At 47.5% G+C, this 22,776-nt stretch overlaps 1 protein-coding gene across 8 annotated transcripts in view; it reads right to left on the bottom strand.

The window, feature by feature from the left end:
* Positions 1–22,776, bottom strand: part of LOC147121782 (eIF-2-alpha kinase GCN2-like) — a 161,332-nt gene that overhangs the window by 100,009 nt on the left and 38,547 nt on the right. For 3 of the 8 annotated variants that reach the window (XM_085982284.1, XM_085982286.1, XM_085982282.1), the window contains exon 2: positions 5,268–5,384. In XM_085982284.1, coding sequence (XP_085838410.1) covers positions 5,268–5,378 — 111 coding nt within the window. In that variant the 5' untranslated portion in view covers positions 5,379–5,384. Of the gene's footprint in view, positions 1–5,267; positions 5,400–10,962; positions 11,239–22,776 lie in introns of those variants that run through there. The other 5 variants (XM_085982279.1, XM_085982280.1, XM_085982287.1 and 2 more) reach the window with 3 other exon arrangements.

Genomic DNA, 22,776 nt, shown 5'->3' with positions numbered 1-22,776 from the left:
GCCACAGTTTTGCTCATTCACTTAATCTATTAATATCCCTTTGTCATTTTATGCTTTCATCTACACTGCCTACAATGCCGCCCGCCTATCTTTGTGTCATCGGCAAATTTGGATATCTGGCTTTCTATGCCATCATCTAAGTTGTTAATAAATACTGCGAATTGTTGAGTTCCTTGTTTTTGTATTCAATTCCCCGATTTACAAAGTCAAGTATCCCATATACTTTCTTAATCGCCTTATCAACATGCCCTGCCACTTTCAAAGATTTGTGAATATGCACTCCCAGGTCCTGCTGATTACTACCTTTGAGGTCCTTTTCTTTAATCTGAAATTCTGCCTGTAGGACCTCAACCCTTTTCCTACCTAGGTCACTGATTCAAACATGGACCACGACTTCTGGCTGTTCCACTTCTCCTCTAAGAATGTCCTGCACCCATTCAGCGAGATCCAATGTAGCTGGCGAGCTGTGGGCGCCAAACAGGATGACTGGTCGGGCTGCGCCTGATACAAATGGCCAGAGTGCGCACAAAGTACGCTTAACCCGTTGTACCTGAAAATTGCAATCAGGGTACTACTGTAGGATTCCAATTTGCATATTTAAGCAGCCTCCAATCTGAAACTGGTCACCTATTTACAGACCCGCCTGAAAATGTCATCAGCCAGGTCTCGAGTGTCCTTGGGGGCGGCCAAAGTGCCGCGCCCCCGATTGTCAACTACCAGTCACCCGTTGTTCAGGCCAGAAACGCACTTCCGGCAGTTGAGAATTTGCCCATATTGTTTTTAGTCACAGCAGTCAGAATGTTTTTTGGACCTTTACCATATCTCATTTTAAGAAACAATGATTAAAATGACAGAAAAAAAACACTTTGCTGTTTAAAAGAAACAAGCACAACTTTGAACCCAAATAATATGTAGAAGCCTTGGGCAGTCTCTATATGGGTGCATTTGCAATACAAGTTTAGTGTGGGTGCAACGCAGTTTCATAAATGCATTTAAGGAAAATCTAGGTAAGTACATAGAATCATAGAAATTTACGGCACAGAAGGAGTTCATTCAGCCCATCGTGTCTGTGCCAGTCGAAAAAGATCTTTCCAGCCTAATCCCACTTTCCAGCTCTTGGTCCGTAGGCTTGTAGGTTACGGCACTTCAAGCGCATATCCAAGTACTTATAAACGTGATGAGGGTTTCTGCCTCTACCACCCTTTCAGGCAGTGAGTTCCAGACCCCCACCACCCTCTGGGTGAAAAAAGTTCTCCTCAACTCCCCTCTAATCCTTCTACCAATTACTTTAAATCTATGTCCCCTGGTTATTGAACTCTCTGCTAAGGGAAATAGATCCTTCCTATCCACTCTATCTAGACCCCTCATAATTTTATACACCTCAATTAAATCTCCCCTCAGCCTGCTCTGTTCCAAAGAAAACCACCCCAGCCTATCCAATATTTCCTCATAGCTAAAATTCTCCAGTCCTGGCAATATCCTTGTAAATCTCCTCTGTACCCTCTGTAGTGCAATCACATCTTTCCTGTAATGTGGTGACCAGAACTGCACATAGCTGCAGCCTAACTTGTGTTTTATACAGTTCACGCATAACCTCCCTGCTCTTATATTCTATGTCTCAGCTAATAAAGGAAAGTATCCCGTATTCCTTCTTAACCACCTATCTACCTGTCCTGCTACCTTCAGGGATCTGTGGACATGCATTCCAAGGTCTCTCTGATCTTCTGCACTGCTGGCCTATATGTGATTCCAGACCCACGGCAATGTGGTTGAATCTTAAATACCCTCTGAAATGGCCTAGCAAGCCACTCAGTTGTAACAAACCGCTACGAAAAACAATAATAAGAATAAAACTGGATGGACCACCCGGCATCGACCTAGACACCAGCTTAGGACACGACAACGGGACACCCAGCCTAGTCGACCCTGCAAAGTCATCCTCACTAACATCTGGGGACTTGTGCCAAAATTGGGAAAGCTGTCCCACAGACGAGTCAAGCAACTGCCTGACATAGTCATACTCACAGAATCATACCTTTCAACCAACATCCCAGACTCCTCCATCACCATCCCTGGGTATGTCCTGTCCCACCAGCAGGACAGAAGCACCAGGGGTGGCGGCACAGTGGCATGCAGTCGGGAAGGAGCGGCCCTGGGAGTCCTCAACATTGACTCCAAACCCCATGAAGTCTCATGGCTTCAAGTCAAGCATGGGCAAGGAAACCTCCTGCTGATTACTACCTATCGCCCTCCATCAGCTGATGAATCAGCACTCCTCCATGTTGAACACCACTTGGAAGAAGCAATAAGGGTAGCAAGGGCACAGAATGTACTCTGGGTGGGGGACTTCAATGTCCATCACCAAGAGTGGTTCGGTAGCACCACTGCTGGCCGAGTCCTGAAGGACATAGCTGCCAGTCTGGGCCTGCGGCAGGTGGCAAGAGAACCAACACGAGGGAAGAACCTACTTGACCTCGTCCTCACCAATCCACCTGTCGCAGATGTATCTGTCCATGACAGTATTGGTAGGAGTGACCACTGCACAGTCCTTGAGATGAAGTCCCGTCTTCACAGTGAGGACACCCTCCATCGTGCTGTGTGGCACTACCACCGTGCTAAATGTGATAGATTCAGAACAGATCTAGCAGCTCAAAACTGGGCATCCATGAGGCACTGTGGGCCATCAGCAGCAGCAGAATTGTATTCCACCACAATCTGTAACCTCTTGGCCCGGCAAATCCTTCACTCTACCATTACCATCAAGCCACGGGACCAACCCTGGTTCAATGAGGAGTGCAGGAGAGCATTCCAGGAGCAGCACCGGGCATGCCTAAAAATGAGGTGCAAAACTGGGGAGGCTGCAACACAGAACTATATGCATGCTAAACAGTGGAAGCAGAGCTAAGTGATCCCACAATCAACGAATCAGATCAAAGCTCTGCAGTCCTGCCACATCCAGTCGTGAATGGTAGTGGATAATTAATCAACTCATGGGAGGAGGAGGCTCCATGAATATCCCCATCCTCAATGATGACGGGGCCCAGCACGCAAGTGCAAATGACAAGGCTGGAGCGTTTGCAACCATCTTCAGCCAGAAGTGCCGCATGGATGATCCATCTCGGCCTACTCCTGAGGTCCCCACCATTACAGAAGCCAGTCTTCAACCAATTCAATTCACTCCACGTGACATTAAGAAACGGCTGAGTGTACTGGATAAAGCAAAGGCTATGGGCCCCGACAACATCCCAGCTGTCGTCCTGAAGACTTGGGCTCCAGAACTAGCCACACCTCTAGCCAAGCTGTTCCAGTACAGCTACAACACTGGCATCTACCCGACAATGTGGAAAACTGTCCAGGTATGTCCTGTCCACAAAAAGCAGGGCAAATCCAATCTGGCCAATTACCGCCCCATCAGTCTACTCTCAATCATCAGCAAAGTGATGGAAGGTGTCATCGACAGTGCTATCAAGCGGCACTTACTCACCAATAACCTGCTCACCGATGCTCAGTTTGGGTTCCGCCAGGACCTCTTGGCACCAGACCTCATTACAGCCTTGGTCCAAACATGGACAAATGAGCTGAATTCCAGAGGTGACGTGAGAGTTACTGCCCTTGACGTCAAGGCAGCATTTGACCAAGTGTGGCATCAAGAAGCCCTAGGAAATTTGAAGTCAATGGGAATCAAGGGGAAAAATCTCCACTGGCCGGAGTCATAACCAGCACAAAGGAAGATGATTGTGGTTGTTGGAGGTCAATCATCTCAGCCACAGGATATCGCTGCAGGAGTTCCTCAGGGCAGTGTCCTAGGCCCAAGCATCATCAGCTGATTCATCAATAACCTTAGCTCCATCATAAGGTCAGAAGTGGGGATGTTCACTGATGATTGCAGTGTTCAGTGCCATTCGCAACTCCTCAGATAATGAAGCAGTCCATGCCTGCATGCAACAAGACCTGGACAACATTCAGGCTTGCGCTGATAAGTGGCAAGTAACATTCGCGCCACAGAAGTGCCAGGCAATTATTATCTCCAACAAATGAGAGTCTAACCACTGCCCCTTGACATTCAACGGCATTACCATCGCCGAATCCCCCACTATCAATATCCTGGGGGTCACCACTGACCAGAAACTTAACTGGACCAGCCACATAAATATTGTGGCTACAAGAGCAGGTCAGAGGCTGGGTATTCTGTGGCGAGTGTCTCACCTCCTGACTCCCCAAATCCTTTCCACCATCTACAAGGCTCAAGTCAGGAGTGTAATGGAATACTCTCCACTTGCCTGGATGAGTGCAGCACCAACAATACTCAAGAAGCTCAACACCATCCAAGACAAAGCAGCCCGCTTGATTGGCACCCCATCCACCACCTTAAACATTCACTCCCTCCACCACCAGTGCACCATGGCTGCAGTGTGTACCATCTACAAGATGCACTGTAGCAACTCGCCAAGGCTTCTTCGACAGCACCTCCCAACCACGTGACCTCTACCACCTAGAATGACAAGGGCAGCAGGCGCATGGGAACATCACCACCTACAAGTTCCTCTCCAAGTCACACACCACCCTGGCTTGGAAATATATCGCCGTTCCTTCATCGTTGCTGGATCAAAATCCTGGAACTCCTTCCCTAACAGCACTGTGGGAGTACCTTCACCACACGGACTGCAGCGGTTCAAGAAGGCGGCTCACCACCACCTTCTCAAGGGCAATTAGTGATGGGCAATAAATGCTGGCGTTGCCAGGAATGAATTTTAAAAAAGTGAATTGAGATTCTCTTCTCCAGGGATTCTTGCTTCCCTCTGGCATCAGCTCAGACCCTGAGCCTGGATTCAGGCTAAATTTACACTATAGTTGCAGCGTCAGTGTGACACAAAACTGCTTTGCACAAATGCTACTGTGGTAGTGTGACTGCTCCCTAATTCACACATACATGCATGCACACATTTTCATACCTATGAAATAAACTGGAGATCTAGTGTGCGAAGCCCATTTATAATACAGCAACTTATATGTTTATTTTTTGCTCATACTGTATAGTGATTTTGATATCAGTGGTGTTTTGCCTCTGTGATACCCCTGGAATCATACAACACAGAAGGAGGCCATTCGCCCCATTGCATGTGGGCCAGCTCTTTGAAAGAACTGTCCAGTTAGTCCTACTCTTTCCCGTGTCCTCTGGTTACTGACCCTCCTGCCAATGGAAACAGTTTCAAAGGAAATTGTAACAAACCAAAAGCTGTACTTACAAATAAAATAACTTCACATACCTTATATACAATACTGAATCCACCTTGGCCGATGCATTCAATTTCTGTATACCCTTTCCTTTGCAGGATTTTTCTTACTTTGTCCAATATATTCTCCGTGCGCCACATCATGTGAACCTTTATAAGGGACATGTGAAGTTCTTAATGACAAAAACTGTAACGATCACAGTATATTAAGCATGTTCATTTCACCATTTGATAACTGCAACATTGTTGCACCAGATCAGAAATGACGAGCTTTGATTTCTTCAAAATGTTTTATATGATGATTTACCAAGGAAATGCTCTCAGTAATAGAAATATTAGTTTCCTTTTGTTTAGCAATTATACTCAGTTGTATAATTTCTCATGGTTATTACATTCTGAACAGCAGAGTGATATCCTGAGAGCCTCCAGTCCAACCTTTTCTGCCTTTTGCACCCCTGTCACAATCGTTCTGCCTTTTCTCTAACAAACTGCGCACCCAGACGGAGCTTTTATCGTCGCGGGGGACTTCAATCACACAAACCTAAAAACTGTACTACCGAAATTCCACCAGAATGTCTCCTGCCCCACAAGAGGGGAGAACACACTGGATCAAGTCTACACGAGCATTGTAGACGCTTACAAGGCCATTCCCTGCCCCCACCTTGGGAAGTCTGACCACCTCTCCCTGTTTCTAGCCCCGGCATACAAACCGCTCATCAAAAGAGAGAGAACATCAATGAGAGCAGTGAAAGTATGGCCAGAGGGGGCAGTATCGGAGCTTCAGGATTGCTTCGAATGCACTGATTGGGGCATGTTTGCCCACAATGACATCGAGGAATACGCATCCACAGTGCTATTCTACATCAACAGCTGCGTCGAGGTCGTCACGACCCACAAAAATATCAGGTCATACCCCAACCAGAAACCCTGGATGAACGGAGAGGTCTGCTCACTGTTGAAAGCACGCGACGCAGCATTTAAATCTGGCGACGCGGCGGCTTACAGAGCAGCTAGGACCAACCTAAAAAAGGGTATCAGGACTGCCAAATGGAAACAGACACTGCGGATAGAGGATCACTTCCGCAACAACTCGGACCCCCGGCGCATGTGGCAAGGCATCCAGTCCATCACTGACTACAAGGGCAAAAACACCAGTCCCCCGGTCAGCGACGCCTCCCTTCCGGAGGAGCTTAACAACTTCTACGCTCGCTTCGACAGGGACAACAAGGAGCCGGCTACCAAAGCCTTGCCACCCCCGGAAGACCAGGTGCTCACTCTGTCGACCTCCGACGTAAGGGGCGCTTTACGCAGAGTGAACACACGAAAGGCTACTGGACCGGATAGCATCCCTGGACGGGTACTCAAGGAATGTGCTGATCAGCTGGCTGATGTCTTCACCGCCATCTTCAACCTGTCATTGGCCCAGGCAGTAGTCCCTACATGCTTCAAGACCGCCACCATCATTCCTGTGCCTAAACAAGCGGCTGTAACGTGTCTGAACGACTATCGACCTGTCGCACTCACACCCATCATAATGAAGTGTTTCGAGAGACTGGTCTTAGCCCACATCAAAGCCAGTGTTCCTGCCTCCCTTGACCAACACCAGTTTGCCTATCGGGCAAACAGATCAACGGAGGATGCAATCACTACTGCTCTACACTCGGCACTGAATCACCTAGATGGTAAGGAGACCTACATCAGAATGTTGTTTATAGACTACAGCTCAGCATTCAACACTATCGTCCCCAACAAGCTGGCCACCAAACTCCAAACTCTTGGCCTGAACACTTCCCTCTGCAACTGGACCCTGGACTTCCTAACAAACAGACCCCAGTCTGTCAAATTAGGTAACCACACCTCCCCCCCCCGATCCTGAACATGGGGGCCCCACAAGGATGTGTGCTGAGCCCCCTCCTCTACTCCCTCTTCACCCACGACTGTGTGGCTGTTCATGGTTCCAACACCATCATCAAGTTTGCAGATGACACCACGGTAGTAGGCCAGATCACCAACAACGATGAGTCAGCCTACAGGGAGGAGGTCCAGCATCTCGTGAAGTGGTGCGCCGACAACAACCTGGCCCTTAACACCAAGAAAACAAAGGAAATAATCGTGGACTTCAGGAAGTCCAAAGGCGGAAGTCACACCCCCATCCACATCAATGGGGCGGAGGTGGAAAGGGTGGCCAGCTTTAAGTTCCTCGGAGTCCACATCACGGAAGACCTCTCCTGGTCCCTCAACACCTCCTCTCTGGTGAAGAAGGCCCAGCAGCGCCTATATTTCTTGAGGAGGCTGAAGGGATGTAATCTGTCACCCCCAATCCTCTCTAACTTCTACCGCTGCACTATAGAGAGCATCCTGACAAACTGTATCATGGTATGGTACGGCAGCTGTAGCTCCCATGACCGGAAAGCCCTGCAGCGGGTAGTCAAAACTGCCCAACGCATTACCGGCACCCGGCTACCGACCATAGAACATATATATCAGAAACGCTGCCTGCGGAGGGCACGGTCCATCATCAAAGACCCTACCCACCCCAGCCACAGTCTGTTCGCCCTACTACCATCTGGAAGACGCTACAGATGCATTCGCACCCGTACGACCAGATTTAGGAACAACTTCTTTCCCAGGGCTGTCATCCTACTGAACTCCACAAATAAACACTAAAGCCTGCACATCTGCCGATGCACTTTATTATGGTCATATTTATGCTAATATATATGTACAAATGTATGTTGAAATGTTTACGTGTCCTAATCCAAACTGTACACTCTCGGGAGCCGCAAGCCTACATTTCGTTGTACTGCACTTGTGCACTAACAATGACAATAAAAGTTGATTTGATTTGATTTTGATTTTGATCAATACTACAGTGGTTATTGCCTCAGTGAACCATCTTCTTTTTCTCCAAATACACCATCCAACACACCTCCTCCTCTGCATCTTCACTGTGTTGAAATCAAGATTCACCACATCTTTCTTTTATTTATAGTTAATCGTTCCCAGAAACTCAAAATTGTGGAACTCCTTATCTCTTTCAGTCTTCCTACAATCCACAAGATTTTAAAATATCAGCTTTGTATCACCGAGCACTAATTCAAATTCAAAATCAAATCGCTTTATTGGCATGATAAGGTACATCTTATGTTGCCAAAGCATCAAAATACATTTATGGTTGAACACATAAACGCAGTTCTATTCATACAGTGTATAAACAGGTATATCCCTGAGTGTATAAAAATACATTCGCATTGTTTATATATACTCTTTTCTTAGTTTACTGGTTGTCCCTCTGTTCATGGCAGGCTGTAACATAGTGTGCCGCCAGTGTACGAATTCTTTGTGTTACGCTGTCACTGTCCTGTGGCTGGTTATTGTTAGTAGTGTTAGTAGCACTAAACCTTAATTTATCTTTAACCTTGGTATGATCTGACATTATACCTGAATTTCCAAAATTGGTAGTGTTCTGTACTATGGGCCTTGTTCTTTCATCTAGGTTTTCATAATAAAATATAACATTCAGCTGCCTGTGGTGAAACAATATTTACTGTGGGGGTGCAATACAGCGGGGCACTGTTGTACACAGGGAAAGCAAAACAATAACTTATCGAAGCAAGGTATGGGAGGGCTTCCCATTGGAGGACCCAATGCCAGTACTGAGCACTGCCAGGTCAGGCACAGTGCAGCCAGCTGCAAAGTGAAGCTGCCTCAGCTCTGCCTTAAGAATTCACATTTCAGGTCGATGACCTTTCATCAGACCGTTCTAAAACGTTAACTCTGTTTCTCTCCCCACAGATGCAGCCTGACCTGTTGAGTGTATCCAGCATTGTCTGTTTTTTTTTTATTTCAGATTTCCAGCATCCACAGTATTTTTCTTCTGCCTTAAGAATGTTCTTTTGCCCCAACCCCTTAACAGTAGCCCTGATGCATTGGTGCAGCTTTTCCATACCACTTCAGGCTCTAAAACACAGTGATGGTTTCCAACACATCACACCCCCAGCTGACCAAAAAAAACTCCAATCGCTATCAGTGGTACTAAATTTTCTTTTGGATTTCTGAAAGACTGACGACCTCTGGTATGCTGTCCCTCTCATAGTTATCAGGAATAATTTATGATTTGATTGCACAATGATAAAGACATTTAATTCACAGCTGTAGGCTGCAATCCCAGAACCACCTGGACTCTTGTTGCCACTTCACTGAAGTTTCCAGCCCAGCCATTTAGCAGATTCCAGATGGAGACACAAGTGTGGAATACAAGTTATTTTCTTTACCTAACTTTCCAACAATAGGAACATTTCATAGGATTACATAGGATATAAGGCACAGAAACAGGCCATTCGGCACAACCAGTTCATGCCAGCATTTATGCTCCACTCGAGCCTCCTCCCGTCTTTCCTCATCTAAATCTATCAGCATAACCCTCTATTGCATTTTCCCTCATATGCTTATCTAGCCTCCCCTTAAATGCATCTATACTATTCGCTTCAACCACTCTCTGTGGTAGCAAGTACCACATTTTCACCACTCTCTGGGTAAAGAAGTTTCTTCTGAATTCCCTATTGGATTTCTTAGTGACTATCTTATATTGATGGCCTCCAGTTAGGCACTTCCCCACAAGTGGAAACATTCTCTCTGTATCCACTCTATCAAAACCTTTCATAATTTTAAAGACCTCAATTAGGTCACCCCTCAGCCTTCTTTTTTCAAGAGAAAAGAGACCCAGCCTGTTCATCCTTTCCTGATGGGTATAACCTTGCATTTCTGGTATCATACTTGCAAATCTTCTCTGCATGCTCTCCAGTGCCTCTGCATCCTTTTTATAAAATGGCGACCAGAACTGAATGCAGTACTCTAAATGCGGTCTAACCAAGATTCGATACAGCTTTAGCATAACTCCCCTACTTTTCAATTCTATCCCTCTAGAAATAAACCCTAGTGCTTGGTTTGCTTTTTTTGTGGACTTGCTAACCTGTCTCACTACTTTTAGTGATTTGTGTATTTGTACTCCGAGATCCCTTTGCTCCTCTACCCCACCCAGACTCACACCCTCCAAGTAATAAGTGACCTCCCTATTCTTCCTACCAAAATGTATTACCTCACAAATTGTCCTTGAATGTCATTTGCCAATTATATGCCCATTCTACAAGTTTATTAGTGTCTTCATGTAATTTGTTGCAGTCCTCCTCAGTATTATCTCCACCCCCCCGCCCCCATTTGGTGTCATCCGCAAATTTAGAAATTGTTTTTTGATTAGCTGATCTTAGCCTTCAGAAGCTCTGGTCTATCTCAACCCCTTCATTTGTTTAGTTCTGCGATGCTGTTCAAGATACTGCGGATGCTGGAAATCTTAAAGAAAAACAGAAAATGTTGAACGTTTTAGGTCATCGACCTGAAATGTTAACTTTGATTCTCTGTCCACAGATGCTGCCTGACTTGCTGAGTGTTTGCCAACATTTTCTGCTTTTACTTTAAGTAATAAAGTCATTGTATGTTACAAATTCCTGGTGAATTTGAGAAATGAGACTGATCTGGAAGAAGGCCTGTCTGATTATTTTGAAGAGTAATGGCTCTGCACTAGGAGCAACGCACTGAGCTTCTTGGCGGCTGCCATATCCGTCCCAGGCCCACACAAAGGATGCGGCTTTTACCAGCTCAAGCTTACTGTGGACCGGCGCCGCTAAAATTATTTATTTTACAAACCAGGTCTCTGGAGGATAATAATTACCGAAAGCAAAACCAAGTAGCTGGAGTAATGACAGCACTGAATCGTTCGTGGGAAACAAACCCTTCAGTCTTTTCAAAGCAGGAAGGTGGCGGTCCCTTTAAAGCCCAGTTTCGCCTTTCTTTCCTTCTCGTCAGCAGCAGCGACCCGTGCGGAGAGGGCTTGTGATTGACAGCTCCAGCCCGGGGATGATTGACAGGAGGGTACAGAGCCCGGGAACAGAGCCCGGGAAAAGTCACAGCGAAACTTGGAACGCGCGTGCAGCGAGGCGCGCGCCCGTGCAGCAAGAGCAGGACGCGCGCGAGCGGCAGGCACTTACTTGTCATTCAAGCGTTTGCCTCTTCAGTCTGTAATGAGCAAATCTTACCCATTTATAGAAAATGTAATTGCAACGTTTCTGTGGAAATATGCTAAAAAGTACTTTAAATTCCAAGTTGTTGATTTCTTTCAAAAAGCATTTTAGTGAGGTTATTGACACGAGGAACTAGTCCGATCTCATCCCACAACCTGCACCATCCCTCTCCCCAGGTATTAAGTGCTAAAACGACTGAGAGTGATTCCCGCAAAGGAAAATATTACATGTTGTACTGTACTATTATGTATTTACTATTTAAAATTGAAATAGAATCCTATGCAAAAGCAAAATACTGTGGATGCTGGAACTCTGAAATAAAACAAAAAATGCTGGAAATACTCAGCAGGTCAGGTGGCATCTGTGGAGAGAAACAGAGTTAACGGGCCCGATTTTGTGGATTGTGTGGGAAATGGTCGGGTTTCCCCGAATGTGGGGTTCTGAAACACAAAAAAATGTGTCAGCCAGCTCCACGCAATTTTCCCTCAAGTGGCCAATTAATTTCCAGCGTGTGGGCAGCCTTGCTAATTGTCCATTTCTAGTCAGAAAGCCCCACAGTATGATGTCATCATTCGTGGTGCTTTCAAGGTCCATAGCAAGCACTGCATCCTCTGAAGGCTTCCAAAAGAAACATACAGGATGGCAGAGGAGCCTGCAGCAGCTATGGCCAGTGCCAGACCCCGAGCTGCCTCCAAATTCGACAAGGCTTCACTGCAGGCATTATTGGATGGGGTTAGGGCCCACAGGGAGGTCCTCTTCCCTAGGTCAGGGAGGAAGAGGCCTCCCACTGTGACCAATGCTGCATGGATGCAGGTGTCAGCAGATGCCAACTCGCTTGGAGTCACCAGAAGAACCTTGGCATTACATCTCTAACTCCTTCCTTTACTCCCCCACAGTACCATCCAGAGCCCCCGTCCTCACTGTGGAGGAGGAAGAGGCTGTGCAGCCAGACTCCTCAGAGGAAGCTCCAACCTCTGAGGGCGCAGCGTCAGCAGAAGTAAGCGCACCCAGCACCAGCGCAGACACTCACACCTCGGGGGGACCTTCGGGGCATAGAGTAGTGTTGTCACCTGGTGTTTCACAGCTCACAAGTGAGCCTCAGCAGATTCTGGAGACAGGGACAGCAGTGGAGAGTCCTCGTCGGAGGGCACAGGACTCTGCCAGCTCAGCTCAGCTGCGCTGCATGTCGACCCTCTGCCTCTGGGGCCATCCGCAAGAGAAGAGGTGATGGATCTCCATGCACAGATGCAGGAGTCTCTGGCAGGTTTTGTCTCCAGGGTCGCTGCGAGTGTGGAGCGAATGGAGGAGTCCATAGTGACCATGAGCAGAGCCTTTGTGGAGTCATTGGCACATGAACGCATCACCATGGAAAGGCTGGCAACCTCCATGGAGGAGATAAATCGCATGGGTATGGAAAACATGGTGAGTGCTCATAAGAGAATGACATCTCTTGAGGAGCGTTGGCCATCTATTGAACAGAGAAACCAGATCTTCATGGAAGTCCTTGTGAGTAGGACTGCCAGTGCAGAAACGGGTCCCCATGGCCCCCTAAAGCGCAGCATGGTGCTCTCAAGCCACTTCCAAGCGCTGGCCCCTTCTGGCCTGTGCAGCTTCAGGTGAGTGAGCAGCAGCCTGGTGCTCCTGGTGCTCATCATGCTGTTCCTGGTTCTGCTGCTGCCGCCTCTGCTGCTGGAGATCCTCTAATGGCAAGAAGGGAAGGAAAAAAAGGCGTCCCATTCTTCTCGTAGATGCCTCCGCTGAGGAAGTGCTGAGTGAGGGTGGTGAGAGGGGCTTCCCAGGAGATCACATTGGAGAAGTGTGTGAGGCTCCAACCTTCCACAGCTGTGCCTAAGCCTTGAAGAAGTAGCCCCAAGCCTGCAGCAACAAGGTCCTTCAACATACAAGTGCTGTCCCTTTAAATCGCAGCTTTTCCGAATGACCTGCAGCTGACAGCAAGCAAGCCGGCAAGCTTCACGCCAGGTTTCATCAGCGGGGTTCCCCGCAGGTGTGTTTGATGTGGGGAAAGCCCCAAAATCGCAACGGCCCCTGAAAATCGACTTAAACAAGGTAATAATTGCTCATTAGTGTTCTGACGGCAGTCCCGCCAGCGGCGGGCGGGACTGAAGCAGGTCACGGAGAAACGGCGGTCCGAAAGTCGGACGAGGCGGGGAATCAGGCGTGTGGGGTTGCGACCCCCTTTTTCGGCCCCGGCCGCCTGAAAAGCCGCCCGACAGCTGGCAGAAAATCGGGGCCAACGTTTCAGGTCGATGACCCTTAGAACTGAAAAAAGTTAGAGAGGGAACAGGTTTTAAGCAATGCAGACAGGGAAAGGGGGGAGGGGAGGAAAGAAGAAAAGGGAAGGTCTGTGATAGGGTGGAAGGCAGGAGAGATTAAATGACAAAGGGGATGGTGGTGTGAGGCAAAAGGAGATGGTATTGGGACAAGTAAAGAAACAAAAGATGGCTCTAGCAGAGGTGTAAATGGGAATGGCAGGATCACCAACAGCTGCTATCCGAAAAATGGGGGCAGCGGTTATGATCTGAAATTGTTGAACTCACCATCCTTTTGGATGCCAAATGGTGTGCTTGCCTGTATAAAATAGGCAGATACACTCAAAAACAAGGCATGATTTACAAATTCCTGAGATTGTCCGATTTTCTGTGGCTTTGTTCATGGGTAATCTGAAGCCCGAAGCACACTGGTAATGTTTAGTTGTGTTTAATCTGGCCTGTTACTTTAAGGTCACTACTTAGCTGCAACTCACGGGGATGTGGTCTAAATAGGTATATTTAACAGAGATGACAAGCATGACAAGTGAATTTGTGCATTGTTATTTTGTGATATACATAGATACATAGAAGATAGGAGCAGGAGTAGGCCATTCGGCCCTTCGTGCCTGCTCCGCCATTCGATGAGATCATGGCTGATCCTTTAATTCAGTATCCCGTCCCCGCCTTCTCTCCGTAACCCTTAACCCCTTTTGCCCGTAGAAATATATCTAATTCCCTCTTAAATATATTTAATGAGCTGGCGTACACTGCCCTCTGTGGCAATGAGTTCCACAGGTTCACCACTCTCTGAGTGAAGAAATTCCCCCTCATCTCTGTCCTAAATGGTTTAGCCCTTATCCTTAAATTATGTCCTCTAGTTCTGTTCTCACCCGCCAAGGGAAACATTCCTTCTGCATCCAGTCTGTCTAGACCTGTCAGAATTTTATACACTTCTATGAGGTCCCCTCTCAATCTTCTAAACTCCAGTGTGTACATCCCTAAACTACATAGTCTCTCCTCATAGGTCATTCCCGCCATTCCTGGTATCAGCCTGGTGAATCGCCGCTGCACCCCCTCCATGGCAAGAACATCCTTCCTCAGATGAGGCGACCAAAACTGTACACAGTACTCGAGGTGTGGTCTCACCAGTGCCCTGTACAGCTGCAGCAAGGTATCCCTGTTCCTGTATTCTAACCCTTTTGCTATGAAGGCCAGCATACCGTTTGCCTTCTTGACCGCCTGTTGCACCTGCATGCTCGCCTTCAGTGACTGGTGTACAAGAACACCCAGGTCTCTCTGTACTTCCCCCTCTCCCAATCTATTGCCATTTAAATAATAATTTGCCCTCCCGTTCCTGCACCCAAGGTGGATAACTTCGCACTTGTCCACATTATAGTGCATCTGCCATTTATCCGCCCAATCGCCCAGTCTGTCCAAATCGCTCTGGAGCTTCCTGGTCTCTTCCTCTGAGCCCACCCCCCCTCCTAGTTTAGTGTCGTCTGCAAATTTGGAAATGCTGCATCCGACTCCCTGATCCAGGTCATTAATGTAAATTGTGAACAGCTGGGGGCCCAGGACAGATCCCTGTGGTACCCCACTTGTTACTGCCTGCCATTCAGAAAATGAGCCGTTTATTCCAACTCTCTGTTTTCTATCTGACAGCCAGTTCCCTATCCACGCCAAAACTTTCCCCTTTATCCCATGAGCCTCAATTTTCCATGCTAATCTTTTATGTGGGACCTTATCGAAGGCCTTTTGGAAGTCCAGGTACACCACATCTACTGGCTCTCCCCCATCTATTCTACCAGTTACTCCCTCAAAAAATTCCAATAGATTAGTCAAGCACGATTTACCCTTTGTAAATCCATGTTGACTCTGTCCTATCCTGTCCCCATTTGCTAAGTGCTCCGCTATTTCATCCTTAATGATGGACTCCAGCATTTTGCCCACAACTGATGTAAGGCTTACAGGTCTGTAATTACCTGCTTTTTCCCTACCCCCCTTTTTGAATAGTGGGGTAACGTTAGCTACCCTCCAATCCATCGGTACTGTTCCCGAGTCTAATGAATTCTGAAAAATCATCCTTAGTGCATCCGCTATCTCTAGGGCCACCTCCTTCAGTACCCTAGGATGCATGTTATCAGGCCCTGGGGATTTGTCCACCTTCAATCCCTTTAGCTTCCTTAACACCATATCCTTAGAGATATTGATTTGCGGCAGTTCCTCCTTTGCCAATGTCCCTATTTTTCCCGATATCCCAGGGAGGTTTTTTGTGTCTTCCTTCGTAAAGACTGACCCAAAGTATGCATTTAGTTGATCTGCCATTTCCTTATTTCCCATTATATATTCCCCCGTATCTGACTGCAATGGACCAACTTTGGTTTTCACCAGTCTTTTCCTTTTGATATATTTATAAAAGCTTTTGGAGTTAGTTTTTATATTTTCCGCCAGCTTGTTTTCGTAAGCTATTTTGCCCCTCTTGATCATGCCCTTTGCCCTCCTTTGCTCTATCTTAAACTGTTCCCAATCTTCCGCTCTGGCGCTTTTTTTGGCTATTTTATACGCCCTATCTTTGGATTTTATGCTGTCTCTAATTTCCCCTGTTATCCACGGTTGAGTCACCTTTTTAGATTTCCTTTTATGCCAGATTGGTATAAACAATTTTTGCAATTTTGTCATTCTATCTTTAAATGTTTGCCATTGTTTATCTACCTCCAGTCCTCCCAGGAACGTTGTCCAATCAGACCTACTCAGTTCCCGTCTCATGGCATCATAATTCCCCTTGTTTAAATTCAGGACCTTAGTCTCTGAGTCAATTTCTTCGCTCTCCATTTCGAGTGAGAAATCGATCATGTTATGATCGCTCTGACCCAAGGGTCCCCGTACAACAAGATTACTGATTAGTCCCTTCTCATTGCACAGTACCCAGTCCAATATAGCCTGTTCCCGAGTTGGTTCCTCGACATATTGATCCAGATAACCATCCCTTAAACACTCAAGGAATTCCTCCTCCTCATTATTTTTACTGATTAGGCTAGTCCAATCTATATGTAAGTTAAAGTCACCTATGATGACAGCTGTGCTCTTATTGCACGCTTCTCTAATTTCCCTCGTGATGCCCTCCCTAACCTCTATTTTACTATTTGGAGGCCTATATACCACTCCTATTAATGTTTTTCGCCCCTCGCTATTTCTTAGCTCCACCCATATAGATTCTGTATTAACTGAGTTAATATCCTTCTTTTCAATTGCATTTATCCCCTCTTTTACTAGCAATGCTACCCCTCCTCCCTTTCTTTTTTGTCGATCCTTCCTAAATACTGAATACCCCTGTATGTTAAGCTCCCAGCCCTGCTCATCCTGCAACCATGTTTCCGTAATCCCAATTAGATCATAATTATTAACCTCTATTTCCACAGCTAATTCATCTACCTTGTTCCTGATGCTTCTCGCATTAAGGTATAAAACCCTCAGGCTTTTTTTATGCTCACATTTTTTATGAATTAGTTTGGCCCTTTGTTTTTTGTTCCTCACCCTTTTACCATTTATTTCTGTCTGCCTTTCACTTTCCTCTATTTCACTACATAGGTTTCTAGCCCCCTGCCATACTAGTTTAAATGCTCCCGAACTGCTTTATCAAAAATTACCCCGAGAACATCAGTTCCATCTCTGCACAGGTGTAGACCGTCCCTTTTGTATAGGTCACACCTACCACAAAACTGGTTCCAATGCCTCAAAAATTTAAAACCCTCCCTCTTACACCACTGCTCAAGCCACGTATTTAGCCTAACTATCCTGTTCTCTGTACTCTTACTAGCACGTGGCACTGGTAGTAATCCAGAGATTACTACCTTCGAGGTCCTACTTTTTAGCTTGGCTCCTAACTCCCTAAATTCTACTTGTAGGACCTCTTCCCTTTTTTTAGCTACGTCGTTGGTACCAACATGTATCACGACAACTGGCTGTTCCCCCTCCCCCTCCAGAATGTTCTGCACCCGCGCCGAGACATCCTTGACCCTTGCACCAGGGAGGCAACATACCATCCTGGAGTCTCGGTCGCGACCACAGAAACCCCTATCTATTCCCCTTACAATCGAATCCCCTATTACTATAGCCCTGCCACTCTTTTTCCCTCCCTTCTTTGCAACAGAGCCAGTCATGGTGCCATGAGCCTGGCTGCTGGTGCCTTCCCCCGATGCGTCACCCCCCCCGACAACAGTACCTAAGACGGTGAACCTGTTGCTAAGGGAGACAACCCCAGGGGATTTCTGCACTACCTTCCTGCCCTTGCTCTGCCTTTTGGTCACCCATGTACTGTCTACGCTGGCCTTAACCTGCGGTGTGACCAACTCACTAAATGTGCTATCCACACCCCTCTCAGAATCGTGGATGCTCCAAAGTGAGTCCATCTGCAGCTCAAGGGCCGTCATGCGGTCCCACATGAGCTGCAGCTGGACACACTTCCCGCACACATAGTCGTCAGGGACACAGGAAGCGTCCCTGATTTCCCACATGTTACAGGAGGAGCATGACACAGGTCCGAGCTCTACTGCCATGACTTAACCCTTATATTACTTTTTAATTTTCTAGTTTTAGTTTATTTATCGACTTTTGTTTTCCCGAGTTTAAGGCAGAGAAAAGGTTGACATAAAGGAGGAACTCGTGAAAGGACTGTACCATCAGTTAAGTCAGGAGAGGCGCTCTAATAAACCCAGACTTGAATTTTGACCGGGTTTGGCTGGTCTTTTGGTTCTTCTCACATCCGAGGGAGGAGCGCAAATGAAGGCGGGCTCGTGCAGCACTGAAGATGTCTGGAAATGCAACAGTGCAGTTTTTCAACCATGCCAGAGGAATGTCCATCTACTCAGAGGTCCCTGAATCGTTATGACACCACGTGCTGTGATACCCCACCCCACCCCACTGTCCTTTTGGATGCCAAATGGAGTGCTTGCCTGTATAAAATAGGCATTCATCATTGCCTGGATTCGATGAGTGGTGGATGTTTATACTGAGACCTGAAACTGTGTTATTGTTTGTGAGTATCTCTATTGTTGTCACTTATGCTTCATTTCACGATTATTGAGTCCACCTCTGGAGGATGCAGTGTTAATATAGCAACTGTAAATGATCAATCATCATTTCTCCTGACTCTCCCACCAAGTTCTTATCCCATCCTCCTCACCATCACCAAAATTGTCTGAAAGCCAGTCAACTATGACTTCCTCTTGGGAATCCTATTATTCCTGACTGCCATGGAGGAATTGAATCAGAGGGAGAGCATAAGGGTGCAATTGCACAGGTGGTAATTAGCTCTCACTCACCTATATCTCTCTGGAGGTACAAAGACATAAAGTCATTTTAAAAGTCTCACATGAGCAATGCCTGTAGATCCTGAAGGAAACCATTAAGGAGACATGTAGAATACTTGACATGGATCTGAGGCTTATTTCAGGAAACGCAACTGTGCTCTCAATTGAAATGAAGGTCACTGTTGTGTTTTGAGTTTCGCTTCAATTAAGTTTGTCCCAGTTCCCGGGTGTTACCTGAAGGGGGTGCTGGGGGGCTCGGTTTTACTTTATCTTTCACTTTCAGTTTCGGGTTCTGCCATGCAGACAATGTGCTATAATATCCACCCATTTACTCAGTAAACAGTAAAAGGTACATTCCGTCTCCTCTATTCATTACTGTTCGGTCAAGATGCAATACTGGCGACGAGGCGGCTGTTGAACTCTCTAGAAGGACGGAGATAGACATGCGAACCTACAGCCATGATATTGGAAATTGCGATGAGCGGGCCACTCAGCTAGCAACATCAACGGCATTTTGATAGTTGGCTAGCTGCGACGTAGATGGCGGACAGAGTATTGTGCGGGCCAGGCAACTACCGTGAGTGTAGCTACCGTAACTCTGGCCGGAGGAGAAAAAGAATTTTTAAAAAACAGAAAAAATCCGTGGATCTTAAAGGGACAGTGCACATTAAAACTATGACGACCTTGGGATGCATTGAAGAGTTCTCTGGGGATAAGGACAGTTCATGGGAGGAATACGCAGAAAGACTGGGGTGTTTCTTTGAGGCCAATAATATTGACAAAGAAGAGAAGAAGCGCTCAGGGTTGCTAAGTGTATGCGGAGCTGCTACTTACTCCATCCTGCGTTCATTGGTGGCTCCTCGTAAATCTAGTGAGGTGGATTATGCTGATTTGATTGAGAAGCTGCAGAAACATTTTAACCCAAAACCCTCAGAGATTGTGCAGCGTTTCCATTTTCACAATTGTAAACAACAGCCTGGACAATCTATTTCAAGTTACATTGCTGAGTTGAGGAAATGCTCATTTCATTGTAATTTTGGTGACCATTTAGACAATATGCTCCGTGATCGGATTGTGTGTGGAGTGCTGGACTCGGCATTGCAGAGACAGCTGTTAGCGGAGAAGGCCCTGACGTTCCGACTGGCTGAGGAGAAGGCTTTAGCAGCAGAGGCTGCATCGATGAACACACGTATGCTCCGTACAGAGGCAGCACCATCTCAGGCCGCCGAGGAGGTGCACAAGACCACACACGCAGCTGCTGCTGCGAGAGACATGGAGGCAACTAAAGAGACAGGAAGAAAATGTTTCCGCTGTGGGGCTCTCCATGGTTCCACTACATGCAAATTTGTGTCAGCAGTATGTCATTTCTGTAAGAAAAGAGGACACATAGCTCGTGTCTGCATGAAGAAAGCTCAGGCTGCTGCAGCAGAGCCAACACAAGCATCGCAGACACACACCCTGACACTGGAGGACAACGATGAGTACACAGTGTATACCATGGAAGCTGAGCAGCTACCCCACGGACGGTGGGGATACATGGCAAATGTGATCATGAATGGGGCACCACTCTGCAAGGAGGTGGATTCAGGCTCAGCGTGTTTGTTGATAAGTGAAGAGACTTACAATAGGCTGTGGCCAAGTGAACCCCCGGCAATGGCTCAGGTCAATGGCGTGCTATGGCAGTGGTCCCAAGCTCAACTCCAGGTGCTGGGTATGATTCATGTGGAAGTTAAGTATCAGGCAGTCAAGGATACACTTCCACTTTATGTGGTGGCGGGGCAGGGCACAAGCCTGCTGGGCAGAGATTGGTTTGAGCCCCTCGGTATTGAAGTGACAGGAGTACACATGGTACAGCGACAGCCCATAATGCCTATGTTGGAGAACTATGAAGAGGTTTTTGGTGAGTTCGGGGCCTGTCGGGGACCGCCAGTCTCAATCGAAGTGGACCCAGGGGTAGCGCCTAAGTTCTTCAAGGCGCGACCAGTTCCTTTTGCGTTGCGCAAGAAGGTGGATGAGGCCCTGGATAAGCTGGTGAACCAAGGGGTTCTCTTGCCAGTGAAGAACTCCCGTTGGGCCACCCCATCGTGCCCATTGCAAAGAAGGATGGGGGCCTGCGCATCTGTGGAGATTACAGATGTACGGTTAATACTGCTGTGTTACCAGATGTGTATCCCTTACCAACAGTTACAGAGCTGTTTTCAACACTGGCTGGAGGCACTCTGTTCACCAAGCTGGATCTCAAGCAAGCATACCAGCAACTGGTCCTGGATGAAGAGTCAGCCGAGCTGTTGACAATCAACACCCACAGAGGACTTTTCTGAGCCACAAGGCTGCAGTTTGGGGTGTCTACGGCTGTGGCAATCTTTCAGAGGTTCATGGACACCTTGTTGGCTGGTGTTCCGGGAGTTCAGCCTTACTTGGATGATATACTGATTACAGGCAAGACACAGGAAGCCCATGATGAGCGGCTGCAGGAAGTACTACGCCGGCTGGCTGAGGTAGGGCTACGCCTTCAGAAGGAGAAATGTGTGTTCACTGCCAATGGGGTGGAGTTCTTGGGATTCCGAGTGGACAAAGACGGTGTGCATCCAACTACGGAGAAGGTGGAGGCTATCAGGAGCGCTCCCACCCCCAAGAACAAGACCGAACTGCAGACATTCCTCGGACTGTTAAACTTCTACAGTTGTTTTCTCAAGGGCAAAGCCACAATCTTAGAGCCACTGCACAGGCTGTTAGACCAAGCAACAGTGTGGAACTGGACCTCAGCTCATGAAACAGCCTACAGACAGGCAAAGGAACTGCTACAAGCAGATAAGGTTCTGGCACACTATGATGAAAACAAGCCATTGGTGTTGGTGTGTGATGCCTCACCATACGGGCTGGGAGCTCTGTTGGGTCACATAGAGCCAGATGGCCGGGAAGCGCCTATCAGTTTTGCCTCAAGAACACTCTCAACAACAGAACGTAATTACGCCCAGATTGACAAGGAGGCCCTAGCCATCATATTTGGGGTAAAGAAGTTCAGCCAGTACCTGTTAGGGAGACAGTTCGTCATCTACACAGACCACAAGCCACTCTTGGGGCTCCTGCATCACTCCAAGCCCATGCCCCAGATCATATCACCGCGTATGCTTCGGTGGAGTCTGATGTTGGGGGCCTACAGTTATGAACTTTGCTACAGGCCTGGGAAGATGCTGGCTAATGCTGATGCTCTGAGTCGCTTGCCTTTGAACCGGCCGATGGCTGAGATGCCACCACCCCTGGAGGTGCTGCTACTGGAGGAGGTTCCGGAGGCCGCACTCCATGCCCAGTGGATTGGCAGCCTCACACAGAAAGATCCAGTCTTATCACGGTTCTACGCTGGCTGCTGCATGGCTGGCCCTCCGAGGTCCAGGAGGAGCATTTCAAGCCCTTCGTTCAGAGGCGCCATGAAATGTCTGCACACAAGAACTGTGTGCTCTGGGGAAGCTGTGTGGTGGTTCCTGCCGCCGCAAGAGAGGAGGTGCTGAAAATGCTGCATGACTCACACCCTGGGATTGTGCACATGAAGGCGTTGGCGAGAAGCTATGTCTGGTGGCCGGGGTTGGACCGAGACATGGAGGAGGTGGTAAAGAGCTGTGAGATATGTCAGCTGACTCGCCATAGCCCATCCAAGGCTCCCCTTCACCCCTGGGAGTGGACCACTCGTAAATGGTCAAGACTCCACATTGACTTTGCAGGGCCATTTCAGGGAAAGGTCTTTTTGATAGTGGTGGATTCTCATTCGAAATGGCTGGAGGTGGCTATCATGAGCTCCATGACATCCAGTGCAGTGATCAACGCGTTGCGTTTGCTGTTTGCCACACATGGGATCCCCGATGTGCTGGTTTTGGACAATGGAGCAGCC

Source organism: Somniosus microcephalus, chromosome 3, assembly GCF_052327205.1.
Source record: "Somniosus microcephalus isolate GS21.2 chromosome 3, FLI_Smic_1.0, whole genome shotgun sequence".
Taxonomy (NCBI): domain Eukaryota; kingdom Metazoa; phylum Chordata; class Chondrichthyes; order Squaliformes; family Somniosidae; genus Somniosus; species Somniosus microcephalus.
This window is presented reverse-complemented; position numbering and strand designations above follow the sequence as displayed.